Source organism: Schistocerca piceifrons, chromosome 7, assembly GCF_021461385.2.
Source record: "Schistocerca piceifrons isolate TAMUIC-IGC-003096 chromosome 7, iqSchPice1.1, whole genome shotgun sequence".
NCBI lineage: Eukaryota > Metazoa > Arthropoda > Insecta > Orthoptera > Acrididae > Schistocerca > Schistocerca piceifrons.
This window is the reverse complement of record NC_060144.1, coordinates 577,969,854-577,995,225: the sequence shown is the minus strand read 5'-3', so window position 1 is coordinate 577,995,225 and position 25,372 is coordinate 577,969,854. Positions and strand designations below refer to the sequence as shown.

The 25,372-nt window shown below is 45.7% G+C and overlaps 1 protein-coding gene across 1 annotated transcript in view; it reads right to left on the bottom strand.

The window, feature by feature from the left end:
- Positions 1-4,593: 4,593 nt before the first annotated feature.
- Positions 4,594-25,372, bottom strand: part of LOC124804789 (probable cytochrome P450 6a13) — a 137,655-nt gene continuing 116,876 nt past the window's right edge. Inside the window, exons 5-6 of the mRNA XM_047265117.1 lie at positions 12,298-12,546; positions 4,594-5,037 (exon numbers count right to left, since the gene is read on the bottom strand). Coding sequence (XP_047121073.1) covers positions 4,853-5,037; positions 12,298-12,546 — 434 coding nt within the window. The 3' untranslated portion in view covers positions 4,594-4,852. The remainder of the gene's footprint in view (positions 5,038-12,297; positions 12,547-25,372) is intronic.

The following is a 25,372-nucleotide window of genomic DNA, read 5'->3' as shown; positions in this document are numbered from 1 at the left end:
GTTGTGCTGTTGTTGTTGTTGTTGTGGTCTTCAGCCCTGAGACTGGTTTCATGCAGCTCTCCATGCCACTCTATCCTGTGCAAGCTTCTTCATCTCCCAGTACCTACTGCAACCTACATCCTTCTGAATCTGCTTAGTGTATTGATCTCTTGGTCTCCCTCTACGATTTTTACCCTCCACGCTGCCCTCCAATGCTAAATTTGTGATCCCTTGATGCCTCAGAACATGTCCTACCAACCGATCCCTTCTTCTAGTCAAGTTGTGCCACAAACTTCTCTTCTCCCCAATCCTATTCAATACCTCCTCATTAGTTACGTGATCTACCCACCTTATCTTCAGCATTCTTCTGTAGCACCACATTTCGAAAGCTTCTATTCTCTTCTTGTCCAAACTGGTTATCGTCCATGTTTCACTTCCATACATGGCTACACTCCATACAAATACTTTCAGAAACGACTTCCTGACACTTAAATCTATACTCGATGTTAACAAATTTCTCTTCTTCAGAAACGATTTCCTTGCCATTGCCAGTCTACATTTTATATCCTCTCTACTTCGACCATCATCAGTTATTTTACTCCCTAAATAGCAAAACTCCTTTACTACTTTAAGTGTCTCATTTCCTAATCTAATCCCCTCAGCATCACCCGATTTAATTTGACTACATTCCATTATCCTCGTTTTGCTTTTGTTGATGTTCATCTTATATCCTCCATTCAAGACACTGTCCATTCCGTTCAACTGCTCTTCCAAGTCCTTTGCTGTCTCTGACAGAATTACAATGTCATCAGCGAACCTCAAAGTTTTTACTTCTTCTCCATGAATTTTAATACCTACTCCGAATTTTTCTTTTGTTTCCTTTACTGCTTGCTCAATATACAGATTGAATAACATCGGGGAGAGGCTACAACCCTGTCTCACTCCTTTCCCAACCACTGCTTCTCTTTCATGCCCCTCGACTCTTATAAATGCCATCTGGTTTCTGTACAAATTGTAAATAGCCTTTCGCTCCCTGTATTTTACCCCTGCCACCTTCAGAATTTAAAAGATAGTATTCCAGTTAACGTTGTCAAAAGCTTTCTCTAAGTCTACAAATGCTAGAAACGTAGGTTTGCCTTCTCTTAATCTTTCTTCTAAGATAAGTCGTAAGGTTAGTATTGCCTCACGTGTTCCAACATTTCTACGGAATCCAAACTGATCTTCCCCTAGGTCCTCTTCTACCAGTTTTTCCATGCGTCTGTAAAGAATTCGCGTTAGTATTTTGCAGCTGTGACTTATTAAACTGATAGTTCGGTAATTTTCACATCTGTCAACACCTGCTTTCTTTGGGATTGGAATTATTATATTCTTCTTGAAGTCTGTGGGTATTTCGCCTGCCTCATACATGTTGCTCACCAGATGGTAGAGTTTTGTCAGGACTGGCTCTCCCAAGGCCATCAGTAGTTCTAATGGAATGTTGTATAACAGCGCTATCAACGTGTGCGATTGACATAGCGTACCAATTGGAAACATATCTAAAGTTGAAGTAAGCGGAACAGTGTGAGTCTTGTGGACAACCATCCAAATTTTTCGCAGACTGAATGTGAAATTCTTGCAGTATGTGGACCAAATGTCGCTTTCAGTAGTACTGAACCGGTGCCAACAATTTAACCAAGGCCGTGGAGACGTGAGCGATGATGATTGGTAACTCCAGAAGGTGCACCATGCTATTTTGGTCTTTTCGGCTAGCTGAAAGTAGATTTGGGAGAGAGGAGATTTTTCAACGATGAGGACGCTCAGAAATCGGTTATCGAACTGTTCCGTGACCAAGAAGCGGATATCTGTCGTCGAGGAATTGAGCGATTGATAGGACATCCCGATCGCTGTTCGCAGAGATTTGGTGACTATGTTGGGAAACGGTGTCATTCATCTGTTTCACTTCGAAGTGTGGTACAGCATTCAATGAATTTCACTTGGACTGCATAATTACGCGAAACCAGCTTTTTGAAAGAAGGGTGTCCGATATAAGAGTCGTCAGGTGCATTTTGTCTGGGTTTCGCCATATATTTTCAATTTGGTTTTTGCAGTATGTAGCTGGAGGCAGTCGAAGCAAATACTGTTCATCACGTCTTTCATGCGACACCCATTGCCAACGGAAAGTGTCGGTTTATTTCCCGTTTCGAACAAACTAAATTTTGAGTCGTAATTTTTCGTGCCCACTCATTAGAGTGTGTATTAAAGTGGACAGTAAAACAGAAAGAATGACCGGTACTCCAGGAGCGTCTGAATAGCGCTGCTGCAGTAGCAGTCATTGCGGAGCAAGGCAGTTCCGACGATGCTGTAGGACCGCTCATTCTTCCTGTTTTACTGTCCCTTTTAATACACGTCGATAAATCTGATATCTATTTTACACTCATTTTTCGATAAATCTAATATCTATTTTACACTCATTTTTGACCACTCTATCGAATGGGTACGAAAAATTACGCTTCAAAAATTAGTTTGTTTGAAACGGGAAACAAACCAACGCTTTCCGTCGTCATTGGGAGTCCTATGAAAGACGCGGAGATCTGTGTTCCTTTGTGCTGAGTAAAGATGCACACTGCGGAAACAAAATCATAAATAATTTATCGTAACACCAGAGAACATGTGCCTGAAGGCTAATAGCTGGGACGCGTTGCATATAAACATGTAGTTCCTCCAGAGCCTTAAGATTGCACCGAACTAAAGATTCAGTAAATAGGTCAATTATCATAGATAAACAGCTAAAGGAGTAAGACACTGATTTGGGAAATTTATATCAGTGAAAGAAAGGAAATATCCTATTGTGTTTTATTGGACAGGGGAACAGATAAATAAAATAACAACAAGTTCGATTTTATAGCGTTTTCTTTAATATGTACAGTTTTCATTCAGAGGAACGACAAATGGAAAGGAACTTCGTCAATTCTGTTTACGAGTAGTGTGATTATCACTGGGTATAAAAGTTTATCGGTCAAGGTCCAGTATTATGGTACATGAGTATGGTTGTTCAACCACGAAGATGGTTTATCTTTCGTGTGATCACGATCCGTTCCTTATCTTGCCATGCAACCTCGTTACCAGACGACAAGCACACATCAACAGAAGCGTCTGAGGAATGGATTATATCTCAGTGGCGTGTCATGGATCCACTTGGGCGGTTCAGGAATTACGAGTGTTTCAAGAGATGCGCTGTTTCTAAAGCTAGCTCGTGTCGCAATCATCACAGGTGGCGAAAACAAAAATTAATCTGGCTCATTAGTTTGTTTGCATTTGACAGTCATTTCAGTAAATAGTGATAACAGCGTTCTGGTCCAGATGTAGTGTCATTCAGTAATTCACTAATAGCGCAGAACGTGTGATGATATAAAGCTGATCTAATATGCTCTTTATGGTGACCCTTACATATCAGCGAAAATGATTGTATTGTTTCAACGTATTTAAAGGTGATCGAAAATCCCAGGAAGCTTTGTAGACACAGCTGTCAAAGAAATCATTGAAAAGTCTTGCTAATCATTCAGAGAGAGAGTGTACGAGGTAGCACAGACCGTAAGTTTGTCCACGGCAGCTGTGGTTAACATTATACACGACACGGTGAAAATGAACTCACTTGACTGGCCTACGTACGGCGCGATTAGCTGTAGTGGACGACAATCGACAGCTTTCCACTTCGAAGCTACGTTTTGTAACGTTTAAGTGAGACCAGGAGGACATTTTGCGTCGAGCTGTCACCGGCGACGATACTTGAAGTCATGATTTTACCCCGCGAACCAAAGAGCAGTCGAAGCAAACAACTTCCGATGAGTCAGCCTAAATGAAAGTAAAGTCAGACTCGTCGGTTGGATAAGTTTGGGGACGATTGCTTGCGTTGCGGAGGGAGGGGGAGGGGGCATTATATTCCTGAATTTCTTTCAAAAACGAACTACTTTTTCAAAGAAGAAAGTACTTTTCGCACAAAGACCAAGCGCCAGCTTCAACTTTCGAAGAGAGCACCGAAAGCGCGCCCAATTGGTTTTGAATTGTTGACAGTCACCTTGCCCTCCCCCTCTCCTCCATCCACATACTCACCCAACGGATAACTTGATCTTGCTATTGAATGAATTTCGTGTAGGTAATAAATTCAGTTCAAAGTCTACAGCACCATCAAGACAGGGACGCTTGTGTTTTAGATAACTTAATTCTATTTTACTAGAATTCTGAGAACGGCACAGGAGTTGGGAAACGTGTACATTCGTCAATGGAAGATACCGAAAGGAGTATATGCTTCGCTACAATGGCGCGTTCATTCCCAAGACGAGTATTTATTGAACCGCCCTCGTTACCTTCGGATTCCCCAAAGCTGTTTTGAGCCCCTACTGTGATAAGATCCAGCCATGGCTTGAGGATTACACGGTCACATAGGTCGCCAGCAGCTCGAAGTCCATCGGCCTCGTACATTACTCAGGCACACCTCGAGATCCAAATGTCCAGGAAGAGCCGCCTGATGCAGTGTGAAGTGTGACCAATTTTCGGTTGAGAAGCAGCCGTCGTCTGCGGCTGACGCGGGCCCAAAAGCTCATCTGTATGGGGAGTGGAAGCGAGGGGGGGGGGGGGGGGGGGGCGGCATGGAGTACTGGCGGGTTCTAATTCCATTGGCCTTCCAGAAAATCTCGTGCACCACTGGAACTCTAAGTATGCCGACACTGATACGGAGTGTGGCCTGTCTTTACCGTAGAAACACCAACGAAATGGACATGAGACTGATCCACAGACCACCTGTGAGTCTCGAAGTGTTCCGTGCTCCAATGGATTCACGGGCACGACCACGAGCTGGCCAGGAGCGCCGCCCGCAGGTGTGGAGCGCAGGCCGCCCTCAGTGCATTGGCAGCCACGGTCTGGGGATGATGCGGACCCATAGCCCACCAGCCGGGGAGGCCAGAATCCTGTGCGGCTCGTACTCTGCCGGCCTGCCGGAGGAACGCGGGCACGGCCGGAACTCGAAGCGCGAAAGCAGCATCGCGAGGCCCGCCTTCACCACCACCTGTGCGTATTTCTGTCCTGCAAACAGACGGAGCGAGCACACGGAAGTGAAATAAAATCTGAAAATTATAACACTCAATAAAAGACAGGAACACAGGTAAAGTAAAACCCAAATATCAAGGCTGAAAATCTGTGAATAGAAGGACTATGAATAAAAAGTGAAGAAAGTAAAATAGAAACAGTGAACAGGATTGTTGCACCTTACACACGCTGAGGAAAGAATAGATGGACCTAAGGAGAAATTTGGAAACTTAGATAAGGTTCAGAGAGAAGAAGTTTGAGAACAGCGACTTTGTCAGGTTCACCTGAATGGAAGCGAAAGTGTCTTCGTAAGTGGTTATACACTGAAGACCCAAATAATCTGGTACATCTGCGAAATCGTGTACGGCCCTCACGACCACACACAAGTGCTGCAACACGACGTGGCATGGATTCCACTAATGCCTGAAGTAGTGCTGGAGACGATTGACACCATGAATCCTGCATGGCTGTCCATATATCCGTAAGAGCTCGAGGGGGTGGAGATCTCTTCTGAACAGCACAAGGCACCCCATGTATGCTCAGTAACGTTCATGTCTGGCGAATTTGGTTGCCAGCGGAAGTGTTCAAGCTCAGAAGAGTGTTCCTGGAGCCACTCCGTACCAATCCTGGACGTGTGGGGTGTGTCACATTGTCCTGCTGCATTTGCCCAAGTCCGTCGGAATGCAGGGTCAGACAGGATTCTTACGTACGTGTCACCTGTCAGAGTTGTATCTAGACGCATCATCGGTCACATATCACTCAAACTGCACATGCCCCACACAATTAGAGAGCCTTCAACATTTGAATAGTCCCTTGCTGACACACAGGGTCCATGGATTCATGAGGTTCTCTTCATACACGTACACGTCCATCCGTTCGATACAATTTGAAACGAGACTCGCCCGACCAACATCGACAGTATAATGTCGGTGTTGAACAGCCCAGGCGCGCCGTAAAGATTCGTGTCGTGCTGTCATCAAGTCCATGGAAGTACGAGGGGGTGGAGATCTCTTCTGAACAGCATGTTTCAAGGCCTCCATATAGGCTCAATAATGCTCATGTCTGTGGAGTTTAGTGGCCAGCGGAAGCTTTTAAACTTAGAAGAGTGTTCCTAAAGCCACTCTGTAAGAACCCTAGAAGCGTGGCGTGTCAATTGTCCTGCTGGAATTGCTCAAGTCCGTCTGAACGCACAAAGGACATGAATGGATGAAGGTGATCAGACAGGATGCTTACGTATGTGTCACATGTCAGAGTTGTATCAAGATTCATCAGCGGTTCCATATCACTCCAGCTGCGCACGCCCCGCTCCATTTCAGAGCCACCATCACACTGACAAGCAGAGTCCAAGCATTCATGAGGTTGTCTCCATACACGAACACTTCCATCAGCTCGATATAATTTGTACCGACACTCGTCCGACCAGGAAAAATGTTTCCAGTCATCAATAGTCCAAAGTCGGTGTTCAAGTGCCCAGGCGCGGCGTAAAGCTTTGTGTCGTTTAGTCATCAAAGGTACACGATTGGGCCTTCGGCTCCAAAACCCCATATCGATAATGTTTCGTTGAATGGTTCCCACACTGACACTTGTTGATGGCCCAGCGCTGAAATCTGCAGAAATTTGCATAAGGATTGCACTTATGTCACGCTGAACGATTCAGTCGTCGTTGGTCCCGTTCTTGTAGGATCTTTTTCCAGCATCAGCGATATCGAAGGTTTGATGTTTCACCGGACTGCTGGTATTCACGGCACACTCGTGAAATGGTCGTACGGGAAAATCCTCACTTATTCGCTACCCCTGAAATGCTGTGTCCTATCGCTAATGCGCCGACTATAGCACCACGTTCAAAGTCACTTAAATCTTTACAACTTGCCATTACAGCAGCACTAACCGATACAACAACTGCTCCAGACGCTTGTTGTCTTATACGGTATATGCGTTATCCACCCCAGCGCTGTATTCTGCCAGTTCACGTGTTTCTGTGTGTGAATACCGATGCTTATTCCTGTTTATTTAGCGCTTAAGTGTAGTATTAAGGAAGACTGACCATAGTAAAGGACGGATAATGGAGTGTATTCGAATTAACTGTGGTGATGCTGATGAACTGATACGATGAATATGGTGCACGAACCTGACTACTTGGGCTGCAAAACTACTAATGGTGGTAGAAATAGCCGGCCCGGCTGGGCAAGCGGCTCTATACGCTTCACTCTGGAACCGCGCGACCGCTACGGTCGCAGGTTCGAATCCTGCCCCGGGCATGGATGTGTGTGACGTCCTTAGGTTAGTTGGGTTTAAGTAGTTTTATGTTCTAGGGGACTGATGACCTCAGAAGTTAAGTCCCATAGTGCTCAGAGCCATTTGAACCATTTTTGATGGTAGAAATAAAGGCCGGAAGTAGCATGAAAAGCTTTCTTGAAGAAGATAATTGAGGTGATATCGATAATACAATTAAGTGGTACTGATACTGTTCTGATACTTTTTGTGTATTGTTCCATGTGGAAGTTATTCGTTATCGACAAACAGTGCATGTAAGGACAGCAAAACGTGCAAGAATATGTCAAGTGTCATGAGTAAATTGAGTAACAAATAAAGAGGTGCTGGGTCGAAAAAAGGAATAAATACATTGTCCAATCACATGTATGTGAACACCTATCAAAAGCCTGAATTACCAACTTCTGGAACCGCGCGACCGCTACGGGCGCAGGTTCGAATCCTGCCTCGGGCATGGATGTGTGTGACAGTCAGTGAGGTTCTCGAGGGTGCATAGAGAATCCACGGCGTGAACAGCCCTATGGATGTGAGCCAACAGATTCTCGATTAGCTTCAAATCCGGTGAGTTTAGTGGGCAGGGCAGTACAGTAAACACATTCCAGTGCTCTCCGAACCACGCCGCGGTGAGCGTGGTATCTATGGATAGAAATATGCTTGTGTTAATACATTGACCTTTCCGAATGGCGAGTTCACCCAGGGAAGGCTACGAAAACATTCCCCAGACGATAACGCTCCTCCTGTGATACCGTAGATTTTCCCGGCGTATCAATTACTGATGATTTTGACGGGTTTGCAGCCGGGTTCCATCGTCGTGACGACAACACGATATTTCGGCGGACCATCTGGCCGCCATCTTCAGGTGAGATTGAGTGCACAATCACGCCGGAACTGTCTGATGATATTATTAACAGAGATAAAGGTTTTCCTTTAAGTAAGTCGTGGAATCCTATTTTATCACAGATACAACAACAATGTTCTGGTTGCCGACCGGCTGCATTTTAATTTTGCGGTTCCTCGCTTTTGACAGTTTTCACCGCTCGCGCCGCTGCAATTCTTCGCCTCACAGAGGGCAGCTCTTCTGTTGCTCGCGCACGCGCAACGGCCAGTAACCCACGGTATAAAGGAGCCGGCGAATCTGAGGTCTCTTCTGTATGCCCATGTCCCACCCGGTCTCCATCTCTCCACCCTCCTTACCCTCTCCCAAGGCGGCTTCCGCCAGCTCCCCCTCCCTGATGATGTCCTCCTCCCCTCCATCTACCCCTCCTATCAACTTTGATCCTTCCCCCCACTTTCTATGTCCTTTCCTTTAGGCACCCTCCCTCCCTTCCCCTCCCTTCTCTTTCCTTTTCCCTCCATCCCCCTTCCTCCACCCCTCTTCCCTCAGGCTTCCCCTCCCCCTTCTTCCCTTCCCCCTATCTCTCCTGCCCATGGCATCTTTGCTCTCCCCTCTCCCTCTCCCACCGCCCCCCCCCCCCTCCTCCACTCTTGGCAGGCCCTTGGACTTGTACACGCTCAGTGGACTTTCGCGCGCCAGAGATCATCGCCATCAGTGTCTCGTGTGTGTGCCTTCGTTTTGTGTTTAGTGTTCTTTCGCCATCAGGCTTCCACTGTTCACGTGTGCCGTCGCAGTCATCCCTGTTATGTGCGCCGTGTCACCAACTGTTACTGTTTTTTCTCGTCCAGCATGAACGGCTTCATGTTTATTGTTTTTTGTATCTACATTTTTTGCGTGCCATTTTTATTGTATTGTCTGTGTCACCTATATGTCATATTATTGTACCACTTAAGGCTGAAGATCAGCGTAATATGCTGCTGACAGCCCGCCTGTATGTGGTGATTAAAATTACAATAAAGAAAAAAAAATGAGGTCTCTTCAATCCCTCCTGCCCTGTCTTCCCTCTTCATCTCCCACCCCACGTGTCTCCCGCCTCTTCGTGAACCCACTGATGCCCCTCCTCTCTTCATCGCGCCGCTTCCCCTGCTGCCCCATGCTCTCCCTTCCTTTTCCATCCTCCCTGCCCTTTTCCTCAGCAGGTCCCGCCTGGCAGTTTTTTTCTTCGTCGTGTGTGCTCCGAGTGGGTTTTAAGTGTGTTGTTCCAGAGTGTTTTTACTACTGTGCCCGACTTTTAACGTGTGCATGTCCATTCAGTGTCATCTTTGAGTTTTGAAGAAATGCCAACTGTGTTTTTTAACTTTCTGGTGACCTTTTTTAACTGTCCTCCATGAACGTCTCCGTGTTAGTCTATATTTTTACCTTCATTTTCTCCCATTATTCTGTTTTAAGTTCCCCTTTATCGCCTTATGTATGTACCATTTTATTCTTATTTTAAGTTATGTCACTCGGCTGAAGAGCGGCGGATTGTGCCGCTGACAGCCCTCCCCTGCCCCATAAATAAATAAAGAAAAAAAAATTAGCTCTCTTCAGTTCTGGCGTGATTGTGCACTCAATCTCACCTGAAGATGGCGGCCAGATGGTCCGCCGAAACATCGTGTTGTCGTGAGGACGATGGAACCCTGCTGCAAACCCATGAAAATCGACGCTCCTCCTGGTTGCAGGTGTTTGTTTCCAGTCGTTTTGCGATGCACTCGCCAACAGTCAACACTCTGATGGAGCATCAACGTCATTCATCTGAAAAGGCAAGCTGCTGCCACTTTGTGAAAGTCCAGCTGCGGTATTGGTGTACAAATTCCAGCCTTTGTCGCCGGTAAACAAGAGTGATCATGAATTCATGAACCAGACGCCTGATGCTGACGCCCATTCGCAACAACGTTTGCTTAACGGCCATTAAGGAGAGACTTTTGGTAGCCCCTTGGTTCACCTGCGCAGTCAGATGCTCAACTGTTGGACGTCTATTGACCCTTAACATCCCTGCAGCCGTCGTTCACCGCTATCATCTGTAGCCTGTGCCTAGGCGCTAGTTTTGGATAGTGCCATTTTGCCGCACACGGTGTACTTTAACCACCTCGCCGCATGAACTATTTACAAATTTAGCCGTTTCAGAAATGCTTCTATCCTTGGCCCAAGAGCCAATGGTGATGCCCTTTTGGACGTCAGACAAATTGCGCCATTACCACACTACGACAACAACTGGTTGGCCACGGTGGCCGTGCGGTTCTAGGCGCTTCAGTCCAAAACCGCGCAACTGCTATGGTCGCAGGTTCGAATCCTGCCTCGGGCATAGATGTGTGCGCTGTACTTAGGTTAGTTAGGTTTAAGTAGTTCCAAGTTCTAGGGGACTGATGGGCTCACATGTTAAGTCCCATAGTGCTCAGAGACATTTCAACCATTTGGCAACAACTGCACTGTTCCCGCAACTCCCTGACTCTTTAATAGCGGCCACTGCTGGTCCTGCCACCAGACGTGTGTGAGTCAGTATTGCAAGTTGGCGTCAAACATAGGCGATGGCCATATTAATGTGCCTGGACTGTGTATTTGGATTTAATATCCCAGCCACGACAAGGTCATTCGAGAGGTACTTGCGCGAATCATGGAGGAAGGGGCCATATGATCGAGCTGTGTAAAGCAGGATATAGCCTGATATGACACATCCTGGGGTATCCAGTAATATTTAATTTAATAATGAAAGGAAATGTAGGGGGAGAGGGTAAGAATTTTAGGGATACTAGTTGTACCAGGTAAAGTGTCAGGAAGAGTTTCATGACACTGGACCTAGGACTGCCAACAGTAACAAGAAATTAGTTCCATTGGTGTGAAGCGAAGGTTGACCTTAATGCAAGTAAATGTTGCTGAAGTTTTGGGCCATGCCGGAGATATCAGCGAGACATCAGCATGAACACGGCCTTAATTTCCATGTGTCAGTTCCCACACTGAGCAGCAAACATAGTTTGCGGGGGCACCACCTGAAGCGGTTGCCATGGCTCCACACACAATCTCAAACAAAGAACTGTCTGAAATGCCCTTCACGTATGGGCTCGGTAATACACAGAAAGAAGGATCCTTTATTGTATGATTATATGATAGCGGAACAAACACTGGAAGCAGTTACTTCTGTAAAATATCTGGGAGTATGCGTACGGAACGATTTGAAGTGGAATGATCACATAAAATTAATTGTTGGTAAGGCGGGTGCCAGGTTGAGATTCATTGCGAGAGTCCTTAGAAAATGTAGTCCATCAACAAAATGAGGTGGATTACAAAACATTCGTTCGACCTATACTTGAGTATTGTTCATCAGTGAGGGATCCGTACCAGGTCGACAGAGGAGATAGATCCAAAGAAGAGCGTCGCGTTACGCCACAGGGTTATTTGGTAAGCGTGATAGCGTTACGGAGATGTTTAGCAAACTCAACTGGCAGACTCTGCAAGAGAGGCGCTCTGCATTGCGGTGTAGCTCGCTGTCCAGGTTTCGAGAGGGTGCGTTTCTGGATGAGGTATCGAATATACTGCTTCCCCTTACTTATACCTCCCGAGGAAATCACGAATGTAAAATTATAGAGATTCGAGCGCGCACAGAGTCTTTCCGGCAGTCGTTGTTCCCGCGAACCAAACGCGACTGGAACAGGAAAGGGAGGTAATGACAGTGGAACGTAAAGTGCCCTCCGCCACACACCGTTGGGTGGCTTGCGGAGTATAAATGCAGATGAAATGTAGATGAACAGTGCACTGGAGGCAGGACGACTGTATGACGAAGCATATCTTCAGAGAAGTCAGCATTCGCCATGCCCCATCTGCGGATGCACGAGACCTATCCAAGTAAACCCATCGTACTGTATGGAGGTGACAGAGAACTGTGTTGACACCACGAACGGAGAAAAGTGGCAGTGGCAGGAAATGACGAATATAGTGGCACAACTGAGACAACACTCCAAAGACCCACGATATGAATGGAAGCTGCTTGTGAGGAAGGGTGTTTGAAGGCTTCTCGAAATTTAGAAAAGTTCTTCCTGAGATTAACGAGATATCCTACATGCTGTATCAGCTCAGATGCTCAGACTATGTCGTTAACTGCGTTCGTGTGTACTTACCCAGGCAGGCCCTGGGACCATCGCCAAACGGCCAGTAAGGGGCGCCTGTGGCACCGCCTTGGTTGTCGGCGAAGCGCTGCGGGTCGAAGCGCAGTGGGTCCGGGTAGTGGTGGGGGTCCCGGTGCAGCGACAGCACCGGCACATACACCATGGTGCCCGGCTGCACCACCAGCGCACTGTCCGGTACCCGGTACGTCTGCGTGCACTGCCGCATCAGGTATGACTGCAGCGGGTAGAGCCGCAGCGTCTCTGCACAAGGTTCCAGTACATCGCCAGTCAAAAACGACTCCTTCTGTAGATACATACGTTCTTACAACACACCCTCGTCGAACATGTTTCAATATATGTGTCCCATGATTTTTATTTTTTAGCAATTTAGCACAACTTGACTAGAAGACGGGATCGGTTGGTAGGACAAGTTCTGAGGCATCAAGGGATCACCAATTTAGTATTGGAGGGCAGCGTGGAGGGTGAAAATCGTAGAGGGAGACCAAGGGATGAGTACACTGAACAGATTCAGAAGGACGTAGGTTGCAGTAGGTACTGGGAGATGAAGAAGCTTGCGCAGGATAGAGTAGCATGGAGAGCTGCATCAAACCAATCTCGGGACTGAAGACCACAACAACAACCACAGCAATTGTCTGCCTTCCAATGTCCATGACATGTCTATCCCACACCAAACAGGTGCAAGGGACTTTGCTCACTTTTAAAACCCACAGCGTAACTTAAATATAGAAATGGATTAAATACATAATGTTTGCAAGAATACACATAACAAAAAATACCTCTCAATAGCCACAAAACCGTAACACTGCTAAACAGACACACATCCACAGATAATAATTGCTATAGAAACCATTTTTAAATCAACCAACATTGTAGCAGTAGACAGATTACTCAAAACAGAAAAAAGGATAGCCAGAACATGTATAAATAAAAATTCCCAAAAAGGCAGCGGTTGGAGAACAGCTTCAAATAAAGGAATTTATAAGAAGTAGAACCAGTGAGTTTGGAGAACAGCTTCAAATAAAACAATTTATAAAGAAATAGAACCAGTGACAAGCGCAATGAAAAAGAAACGGTTATCGTTACTAGGACGTCTGATGAGGACAATGGATAATGGAATTAGCAGGAGAATAATTGATAAGTTATGGAACAGTAAGAGCGGCATTAGATGGATTGCAGAGCCCAGGCAGAAATTACAGATTAAATGGTGGATTTGAAAGTCAAGAGCTGCTTTGAAATTCTTGTTGAGATAAAATGAGCGCCAGTTGTGACCGTTAGATACGTTAAAAGATAGGCTAAGTAAAGGTAAACCTATGATTGTACCATTTCTAGCCTTAGGTGTATCTCCTTTGAAATTCTGAAGATAGCAGGGGTAAAATACAGGGAGCTAAAGGCTATTTACAACTTGTACAGAAACCAGACGGCAGTTATATGAGTCGAAGGGCACGAAAGGGAAGCAGTGGTTGAGAAGGGAGGGTGAGACTGGATTATAGCCTATCTCCATCGTTATTCAATCTTTACATTGAACAAGCATTAACGAAACCAAAACAAAATTTAGAGTAGCAATTAAAGATGTGGGAAAAGAAATAAAAACTTTCGGGTTTGATGATAACATTGTAATACTGCCAGGGACAACAAAGGACTTGGAAGAGCAGTTGAAGGGAATGGACAGTGTCTTGAAAGAAGGATATAAGACGAACATCAACAAAAGCGAAACATAGATAACGGAATGTAGTCGAATTAAATCAGATGATGCAAGGGGAATTACATTAGCAAACGAGACACCGTAAAAAGTAGTAGACGCGTTTTGCTATTTGGGAAGAAAAGGAACTGATCATGGTCGAAGTAGAGAGACTATAATACGTAGACTGACAGGGGCAAGAGAACCATTTCTGAAGAAGAGAAGTTCGTTAACATCAATTAAAGATTTAAATGTTTTCTGAAAATGTTTGCCTGGTGTGTAGCCATATATGTAAGTGAAACATGAACGATGAACAGTTTAGACAAAAAGGGAACAGAAGCTTTCGAAATGTGGTGCTACAGAAGAATGTCGAAGATTAGATGGGCACATCATGTAACTACTGTGGGGTTACTGAACAGAAATGGGGACACAAGAATTTATGGCACAGATTGACCAAAAGGAAGGATCGGTTGATACGACACACGGTGAGACGTCATGGGATCACCAGTTTAGTACTGGAAGGGAAGTGTGGGTGATAAGAATGGTAGAGGGAGAACAAGCGATGAACAAATGGTAATTAATTGAAACTTTCATCTGCCGACAGGTGTTGTTGATATACCGCGATGGGGATAGCTGAAAACGTGTGCTCCGACTGGGACTCAACCCGGGATCTCCTGCTTACATGGCAGACACTCTATGAATCTGAGCCACTAAGGACACAGTGGAAAGATGCGACTGTAGGGACTTATCCCTTTCACGCTTCCCGTGAGATTCACATTCCCAACTGTCCACAATCTACACACTTAATGTTCCTAATAGATATATGCCCATCCACTCATTACTCGCGCACACTGAGGTGACGATTCTCGTAAGAGTTCGGGCAACCTGTGCGTGTTCGCTCAGACGAAGGTCAAAGGCCGGGTAGTCATTTAACAACACTCCTGGAAATGGAAAAAAGAACACATTGACACCGGTGTGTCAGACCCACCATACTTGCTCCGGACACTGCGAGAGGGCTGTACAAGCAATGATCTCACGCACGGCACAGCGGACACACCAGGAACCGCGGTGTTGGCCGTCGAATGGCGCTAGCTGCGCAGCATTTGTGCACCGCCGCCGTCAGTGTCAGCCACTTTGCCGTGGCATACGGAGCTCCATCGCAGTCTTTAACACTGGTAGCATGCCGCGACAGCGTGGACGTGAACCGTATGTGCAGTTGACGGACTTTGAGCGAGGGCGTGTAGTGGGCATGCGGGAGGCCGGGTGGACGTACCGCCGAATTGCTCAACACGTGGGGCGTGAGGTCTCCACAGTACATCGATGTTGTCGCCAGTGGACGGCGGAAGGTGCACGTGCCCGTCGACCTGGGACCGGACCGCAGCGACGCACGGATGCACGCCAAGACCGTAGGATCCTACGCAGTGCCGTAGGGGACCGCACCGCCACTTCCCAGCAAATTAGGGACACTGTTGCTCCTGGGGTATCGGCGAGGACCATTCGCAACCGTCTGCATGAAGCTGGGCTACGGTCCCGCACACCGTTAGGCCGTCTTCCGCTCACGCCCCAACATCGTGCAGCCCGCCTCCAGTGGTGTCGCGACAGGCGTGAATGGAGGGACGAATGGAGACGTGTCGTCTTCAGCGATGAGAGTCGCTTCTGCCTTGGTGCCAATGATGGTCGTATGCGTGTTTGGCGCCGTGCAGGTGAGCGCCACAATCAGGACTGCATACGACCGAGGCACACAGGGCCAACACCCGGCATCATGGTGTGGGGAGCGATCTCCTACACTGGCCGTACACCACTGGTGATCGTCGAGGGGACACTGAATAGTGCACGGTACATCCAAACCGTCATCGAACCCATCGTTCTACCATTCCTAGACCGGCAAGGGAACTTGCTGTTCCAACAGGACAATGCACGTCCGCATGTATCCCGTGCCACCCAACGTGCTCTAGAAGGTGTAAGTCAACTACCCTGGCCAGCAAGATCTCCGGATCTGTCCCCCATTGAGCATGTTTGGGACTGGATGAAGCGTCGTCTCACGCGGTCTGCACGTCCAGCACGAACGCTGGTCCAACTGAGGCGCCAGGTGGAAATGGCATGGCAAGCCGTTCCACAGGACTACATCCAGCATCTCTACGATCGTCTCCATGGGAGAATAGCAGCCTGCATTGCTGCGAAAGGTGGATATACACTGTACTAGTGCCGACATTGTGCATGCTCTGTTGCCTGTGTCTATGTGCCTGTGGTTCTGTCAGTGTGATCATGTGATGTATCTGACCCCAGGAATGTGTCAATAAAGTTTCCCCTTCCTGGGACAATGAATTCACGGTGTTCTTATTTCAATTTCCAGGAGTGTATATATGAAGATAGTAACTGTTCTCGAAATAACAGATACAATTTATTCTGGAGATGCTGCACGGTTATCAACGGTATCTATTCTTTCGAGAGTTACTATGTAACTGTTCTCGAAAGAACAGATAGCATTTATTCTAGAGATTCTGCACGGTCATAAATTGTATCTATTCTTTCGAGAGCAGTTACTATCTTCATATATAAGCAATGAACAGAATAAGCAGATTCAGAAGAATGTAGGTTGAAGTACTCACTAAAATTATTCTGTGTTTGTGGCTGCATCGTGAATATGTAAAACTACCGACTTTTTTATCACTGTTACAAGTGACCTTCTTCAGGGAGTTTTCGTTTGCAGTAAAAATTTTATTGTTTGCGACAATAGACGCGGAAGCCTGTGTTTATTTTTTCGTTGAAGTAGTTATTCGAGAGTCATTCACAGGATACAGCAGCATGGAGAGCTGCATCAAACCAGTCTTCGGACTGAAGACCACGAAAACAACAACAACATCAACTACAACAAATATCGGCTGTACATATATTACAAAAATATTTTCTAATGATAGTTGGACGTGTTGAAAGACAGTTGCCTTTATGATTGCGGTAACCGTCAATAAACAGCTTCATTCCCTATGTTTGCCTAACACACCGAGGTGACGAAAGTGATTGGAGACTCCCTAATATCGTGTCGGACCTCTTTTTCCCGGCGTACTGCGGCATCTCGACGTGGCATGGACTCAACAAGTGGCTGGAAGACAGAGCGATCTAAATGGCCAAAGCGTTCGCTGTAGTTGTCCTGAATGATCTTCTAATCAGTCGTGAACAAGTGTGCCCATATGACGTGGTGCAGTGCCACCCATTTGAATTCCATAGTTGTTTGGCAGAATTATTTTGAAAATTAGGAGAACTGGTAATAAATGAGGTGGTCCTCCGCAGAAAAAAGTGACAAGAAGAAGGGACAGGACTATAGTACATATGTCAAGGCTTCAGGGAATAACATCCATAGTACTAGAGGGAACTGTAGAGGGAAAAAACTGTAGGGAAGACAAAGATTTGAGCACGTCCAGAAAATAACTGAGGATATAAGGTGGAAGTGCTACTTTTGCTTCTTTGAGATGGAGAGAACAGAGCAAGAGAAGTATTTGTGGTGCGCCGCATGACACCCATTAGAGCTCTGATGACTAAAAAAAAATCATGTAATCCATGATTTCCTCCTTTGTCTCCTAACAAAAGGTTATCCATGAATATTCTTGAAACCACTTCATCCTTTCATCCCGTTTTATTCTCATCAGATGGCCTGGTCACTGAAGACATCTGGAATTTATTATTCTTATTGTTTTTGCTTGTAGTGATAGCATATGAACTTTTATGTTGTTCCTCTCATATAACTTCATTATTTATTATCATAGTATGGATTAAAGATGCTCCTATTGATATTCAAAGAATTGTAACTGGAGTTCTTCCATTTTAGTTAAACACTACGTTTCCGTTCGATAGATCAGGACTGGTGAGATGATCGTGTTTGTAGCTTCACTAGCTGTTACCACGTCTGCTTGCATATCAGTACTTTTTTATGTTGAGGGATGGAGAGTGACTTAGCTGTTGTATGTGCCATGACGTCAGCTGCTCACACGTTTTTACGCGTCTGCCTGTTTGGGTAAGCATCGCTCGTGTTGTGCCCCCAGCCCCCTCTTCACGCCCTCCCCAAGGGCTACAACGCCTGACAAGCTGGCACAGGTGCAACACTCCCGCTGTGCAGCTTAATGGTGCGTGCCGAGGGGCGTGGTTAGGATCACAGATCTATGCATTGTGCTGTTGAAGTATCTATTCATTGTAAAAGATGAACATCATCCAACAAATTTAATAATTGTTCAACATGCTTCTGTTCTCTGATGTAAAAAAAGATGTTCCACTCCATACTTCACCCTCTTAGGCATCGATTTCGTTTTTAATTTTTAAAGGAGCCTTTTTTTCCTCAGAGTTGGTGCTAGCTCCAAACCAGATTTTATGGAAATTGGCTCGGCGCTTTACTCGTGAAAAGAAAACAAATAATTACACTATCGCATTTATATAACACACACCAAAAAAAGTTTTGCATCACCTCGGATCCTGTACAGAAAATTGGAATATAGATAACATAAACATCATTTTCGCCCTTTTCACTGCTCATGAAAACCACACATTGCCTGTTGTATCACCATACAGCGAGACCATCAGAGGTGTTGGTCCAGACTGCTATACACGCCGGTACCTCTAATACCCAGTAGCACGTCCTCTTGCATTGATGCATGCCTGTATTCGTCGTGGCATACTATCCACAAGTTTATCAAGGCACTGCTATACCAGATTGTCCCGCTCCTCAATGGGGTGGTTGGTGGGTCACGTCGTCCATAAACAGCCCTTTTCAATCTATCCCAGGCATGTTCAATACGGTTCATGTCTGGAGGACATGCTCGCCACTCTCGTCAAGGGATGTCGTTATCCTGAAGGAAGTCATTCACAAGATGTGCACGATGGGGGCGCGAATTGTCGTCCATGAAGACGAATGCCTCGCCAATATGCTGCCGATATGGTTGCACTATCGGTTGGAGGATGGCATTCCGCTGTCGTACAGCCGTTACGGCGCCTTCCATGATCACCAGCGGCGTACGTCGGCCCCACATAATCCCACGCCAAGACCGCAGGGAACCTCCACCTTGTTGCACTCGCTGGGCAGTGTGTCTAAGGCGCTCAGCCCGACCGGGTTGCCTCCAACAACGTCTCCGACTATTGTCTGGTTGAAGGCATTGTGCCACTCATCGGTGAATAGACCGTGATGCCAGTCCTGAGCGTCCATTTGGCATGTTGTTGGGCTCATCTGTACGGCGCTGCGTGGTGTCGTGGTTGCAAAGATGGACATCGCAATGGACGTCAGGAGTGAAGTTGCGCATCATGTAACCTATTGAGCACAGTTTGAGTCGTAACACGACGTCCTATGGCTGCACGAAAAGCATTATTCAACATGGTGGCGTTGCTGTCAGGGTTTCTCCGAGCTATAATCCGTAGTTATCGGTCATGCACTGCCGTCGTAGCCTTTGAGTAGCCTGAGCGAGGCATGTCATCGACAGCTCCTCTCTCTCTGTATCTCCTCCATATCCGAACAACATCACTTTCGTTCACTCCGAGAAGACTGGACACTTCCCTTGTTGAGAGCCTTTAGTGGCACAAAGTAACAATGCGGACGCGATCGAACCGCGGTATCGACCGTCTAGACATGGTTGAACTACACACAACAAGAGCCGTGTACCTCCTTCCTGGTGGAATGACTGGAACTGATCGGCAGCCGGTCTCCCTCAGTCCAATAGGTGTTGCTCATGCATGGTTGTTTACATCTTTGGGCGGATTTAGCGACGTCTCTGAACCGTCAAAGGGACTGTGACTGTCGTACAATATCCACAGTCAATGCCTATCTTCAGGAGTTCTGGGAACCGGGGTGATGGAAAACTTTTTTGATGCGTGAATTAGTTTGAATTTTACTTTTCTATGTCAGTAATTTATGCACTAGAGATTTTTGTAAGTGATACTAGGGTATGTCTACATTCTGGATGGCTCTTGTTTTGTTTACCTGTCACTGCACATAGAAAATTAATTGTTAAATCAGTCTAAATTATGTTTCCGATTAAAGGCATCAGTATACTCCTTTCATTTGTTATTCTCTTATGAATATGACTATTGTGTAGAACAACGATGGAAGGAAGGAGAAAATCTAATTTCTGCAAGCTATGGTAAAATGTAAATCCACTGTCATCTCTCAGGAAGGAGAAAATATATTTTTGGAAGCTATGCTAAACTGTAAATCCGCTATCATCCAGAATACAAAATACAACTTTCAGGAGATGAAAGTAATTAAAGAAGTCCGAATTCCTTATGAACGTAACTTGTAAGATTCGTTTCGTTTTTAATAACTTCATAACACAAGAAAACTGCCCAGGAGCGAGACTGATTCTTTCCCCAGATTCCACCTCCTCCCCACTCCTTATAACCCCATTGTTACCGCAGTGTGTGCACAAGTATCTAGAAGAATTCGTTATACCATTAAGCAGAGACGTTCAATTTGCATATAGGACTTTTTTCTTCCGAGACACATAAAATTCACCAAATAACGGAAGTATGATAACGGGCTTGCAGATGCTTAACAGTAAGCACAAAATAATGAACGTTGAGTATGCCGATAGGAAAATATATTGCTTAACACAATTAAAGGCTCATGTTTCCGAAGCCCCGCAACTGTCTCCCATTGCGAAACTTAAGAGCGGTAGGACGTCAAACTGGCCGACTTGGAGCAGGAGAGGCACCACACGACATTTTAATTTCCACTGTCTATACTTTTACAGATAAATTCATTAAACTTTGTCAGCATGACCAGGAAGAGTTCAGAATTCACGCTCTCAGCAGTGGAAGTTCAAAAATATAACAAAATATATTTTTTATACGTGTGAAATGTCATCATTTTTTCACTTACTATTGGCTGGATTCGTTGCTATAGGTATACTTTTCTTCATATGCAAGGGAGATTCTTCGATGAATTTTGCACAGCATACAAACCATACTTACAGGTGTATGAAACTCTAGAATTTTCCAAATCTATTAAAAACTGTGTTAAAAATTGAGATAAGTAACCATAAAATTTGAGTTATTTGTAAACATGAAGTTTAAAATGTAACAGCTCATTTCGTGTTTTCATTAATTAAATAAATTCTGGAGTTTCATACACCTGTAAGTATGGTTTGTATGCTGTGAAAAACTCATCGAAGAACCTCTCTTACTTGTGAAGAAAAGTGTACCTATAGCAATAAATGCAGCCAATAGTAAGTGAAGAAATGATGAAATTTCACACGTAAATTTTTTTTATACTTTTGAACTTACATTGCTACGAGTTTGAATCTTGAACCGTACTTGGTCGTGTTGACAAAGTTTTATGAATTTCTTTTTAAAAGTATAGAAAGTGGGAATTAAAATGTATGGTGCCTCTCCTCCTCCAAGTCGGCCCGTTTGGCGTCCTACCCCACTTAAGTTTGAAATTTGGATGAAAGGTCCCCAAAGGCTTCCCCTGAAATGGGGCTAAAGCGACGTCACCCTTGGGATCGCTGATGCTACAAATGGCATGGTGTAAGCACATGCGAAACAAATTCCAAAGGTCAGAAATTCATGTGAGGATGAGGGTGGGTTAATGATGTCATATTGGCACCAAATTTCAACATAATTTTACCGAATCCCGTCCTGGACGCGTCACATGATGGGACGGTTGGAAGATCGCAATACCCCTTCCCGCTCACATTTTATCCCTTCTCTTGACGTCTGTGGGGTGAAGATCCGATCCGCTTCGTCCGGCTTGGAAATAATGCCGTATTCTTTCGAATGGTCGAGGAAAAATTTCAGACACACGGCCATGTAGAACCGACACAGTCTCAGGGCCTGGCATAACGGACACAAATGAAATCAACCCAGTGGGGCTCTGACTGCCATACCTTTCGCCGTCGAAACCACAGTACGCAGTACAATGTGAAGCAGAACGACCCGCATCAAAACACTCTCCGGACGATTCAAACCTTCTCTAAGGATACCTTTGGCCAGAAACTTCCTTGCGTGTGACCGCAGACCTCTGCTTTGTAGTGCGACAGCAATTTCTGCCTTGGAGTCCCAGACAGAATCTCGTAGAGACCGTTCAAAACCATTCGATGAAATTTGAGTGTGTTCCAAAGTAGCAAAGAGTGCCTTTTCTTTTCCAGTTCTCTTGTTTCTTGTTTCGCGTCCTCATGTGACATTATCACTGGGGGCGGGGGAGGGGGGGGGGGTGGAGATGCGGCAATAAAATGGCAATTCTCTCTAATTAAAACCACCCAGTTCGGGAACTCCCTCGTTGTCACCCACCGACGTTTGTTGAGCACTTTAATAACATGCCTGTACATAAAGCAACAACGGCAAGAGTTCTAGTGCCTCCTAGCAGGGTTGCGGAATTGAAGAGATGTCAGTGGTTTGCCTGTCAACAAGCAACTAGGAGACCGTCACAGGTTGTGTCTACACAGGTACGTTATTAAAGTGCACACCAAAGGCGGGCGGATGGCGCCGCAGGTGTTGACGAACTTGGAATACCTCAGAGGGACCCTCTTGCCATTGTATTCACACATATGTCAATGTCGGTCTGCCTCCGTAGCGGAATAACGAACGTAGAGGTCTGCGATGCCGAGGACCTGTATCAGATATCCGAGACTCTCAATGGTTTTTCCTTGATTGTAGCCCTGGTACGGGGAACAACCTCGTGATAATAGCTAAGAAGCTGTTTGACCGAACAGTAGCGGCTCTGCGATCTGGAAAGTCTACAAACCGGCCAGGAGGCCGATGTACCGACCACATGCCCCGACACATCGCATCTGCGTGATGCACCAATGCAAAAGATGACACGGCGGCCAGTAGACACACCTAGGGCCTTCGCTGCCCAGCGCTCGCTATGCATCAGTGTCACACCCCCTCTGTGATGACGCCACAAAGGGGTGAGAAACAGGTGGGTCCATCCTGTACACAGCAGCGAAAACTACGGTTGCACTGCATTCCAAAGGTGTGCTGTCACGCTCAGTGGGGTTTCAGGACCACAATGTCTTTACCCTAAGATTCAATCGTCCAGGGTGGGGAGGGCGGTTCGCGAATGTCAAAGATTGTCAAGAACGCCGAACATTGTCCTGTTGTTCGTCACACTCTAATGGCTCTGAGCACTATGGGACTTAACATCTGTTGTCATCAGTCCCCTAGAACTTAGAACTACTTAAACCTAACTAGCCTAAGGACATCACACACATCCATGCCCGAGGCAGGATTCGAACCTGCGACCGTAGCAGTCGCACGGTTCCGGACTGAGCGCCTTAACCGCGAGACCACTGCGGCCGGCTCGTCACACTCTAAATTGTTGTTTTAGACCGTGAAATTTGTGGGTATAATCGCCGAAATGGAAAGGGTGATTTCATTCATTAACGCCCTTTATGCGACCGCCTGAGTCCTTTCCATGTCGATTCTGAACAGTGGTGTGAAACGTTTTCCTCGGCCACACGTAATAAAACCCATTTCCCATCGGGTGAACCGTCAACGATGGCGTTGGGCAGAATTGTGGTGAAATCTGGTGCCAATGTAACGACGTTAACCCACGTTATAACTCACATGAGCTTCTAAGCTTTGCATTTTTTTTTACTTTCACGTGTCGACAGCTTGATGTTTGAAGCGCCGCCAAGCCCGAGGGTGACATCATAGGTTGTCACGCCTCTGAACCATTACAGAGCAAAGTTGTATGCACCTTTGAACTAAATTTAAAATCAAGTGTCACAACAGGACGCCTTTATCAGGTTTTGGAAAAGTGATAATTTAATTGTATTGCGGAGTGTAGTACAGCATTTGGTGGGGTTATAGAAGCATTTGACGAATTTGGGTACTTGCGGCAATTGAAAACGGAGAGCGAAGCTGAAATAAATTGAAGGACAAAAATTTCTTGGGGTTCATATGAGTAACTGAATGCTGTATTCAGAAGTGAATACCCAATTACAATTTATGAAATACCTGTAACCACTGTATACAGGCGGTACGCAGTTACGGATGTGCAATGTGGACGATTAATACGGAAATTGTTCAGAAGTTAATGATGGACCAGCGAGCTCGGATAGCATGCATGTTGGGCTTAATAAAAATGGCCGGAAAACATACAAGCGGGTAAGAGTAAAGACAAGAGTCGAAGACGTCATGGGAGCTCTTTCGAAACTGAAGTGATACGCTACTCATATAAAGAGAGGAAGTCACTGAAAGTGTAGGAAGGAGTGTCGGTGCTGTACTCATCGTGTTAAGAAAGCAGCCAGAGGACGGCATGAAGGTAGATGGACTGACAACACAAATAAGTGGGAGGAACTTGGATGCGAAAACGGAAGAGTACGATGTGAAGAGAACGCAGTAAGAAGCCTATATCCAGCAGTGGATGACAGATTGCTGATGATAATGATCATCATATGATAGGTTAATTCTCGGTTAGTATTCTTCCTTGCGTTCCAGAACCAAGCTTTGGAACCATTTCTTCCCCACTCCCCCCCCCCCCCCCCCCCCACACACACACACCCACCACCAAGTCCAAGGGCTATTCATCGATTAGCCTAGTTTCAGCAGAAAGTATGAATTATACTTATTATGGATTATACTTAATATAGTAAGTTTTAGATAATATTTACTTGTCATCCCTTTCACTCTTTCAAACCTCCAAAATATGCTAAAGTTTCTTACTAATTCAGTAATTCTTGTCACAAGTGTACCATTCAGTAATTCTTGTCACAAGTGTACCAATATCAAAGTACTTTCCATAATTATTCTTACATTCCACAATGCTCTTTTGCCCTGCCCCAACTTCTGGTGCTATGACTGAGAGGGCTGAATTATTTTCCGTGATCTGTCTATGGTTACATGTATATCAAGACTTACTGAAATTGATGCTACAGCTCTAGAACTATACTCCACCTGTTACCCCATTTTTTCAACACGTCTAACTGTAGAGGTAAATTTGGTCAGGATTGTTAAGAATCAGCTTAGTGACTCCAAAAATCGTTGATCTGTCAGATATACATGCAAAGGAGTTTGTGATAAGGTTCATATTTAACTCCCACAACACCCACATCCTATCCTCAAAATTCAAACGGCTCTAAGCGCTATGGGACTTAACATCTGAGGTCATCAGTCCCCTAGACTTAGACCTACTTAAACCTAACTAACCTAAGGACATCACACACATCCATGCCCGAGGCAGGATTCGAACCTGGGACCGTAGAGGTCGCGCGGTTCCAGACTGAAGCGCCTAGAATCGCTCGGCGACTATCCTCAAGGCAGTCAGAATTTCCCATCCTGATAGTACGAGACAGTAAATCATATACTTACCAATTTAGGTGACAATTGGTCCACACATTCCACAGTTAGTCATACATGACACCACTTTTCCTTCCCTTTCTTCACAGATAAGGATGGAAGTGTGACGGCCCT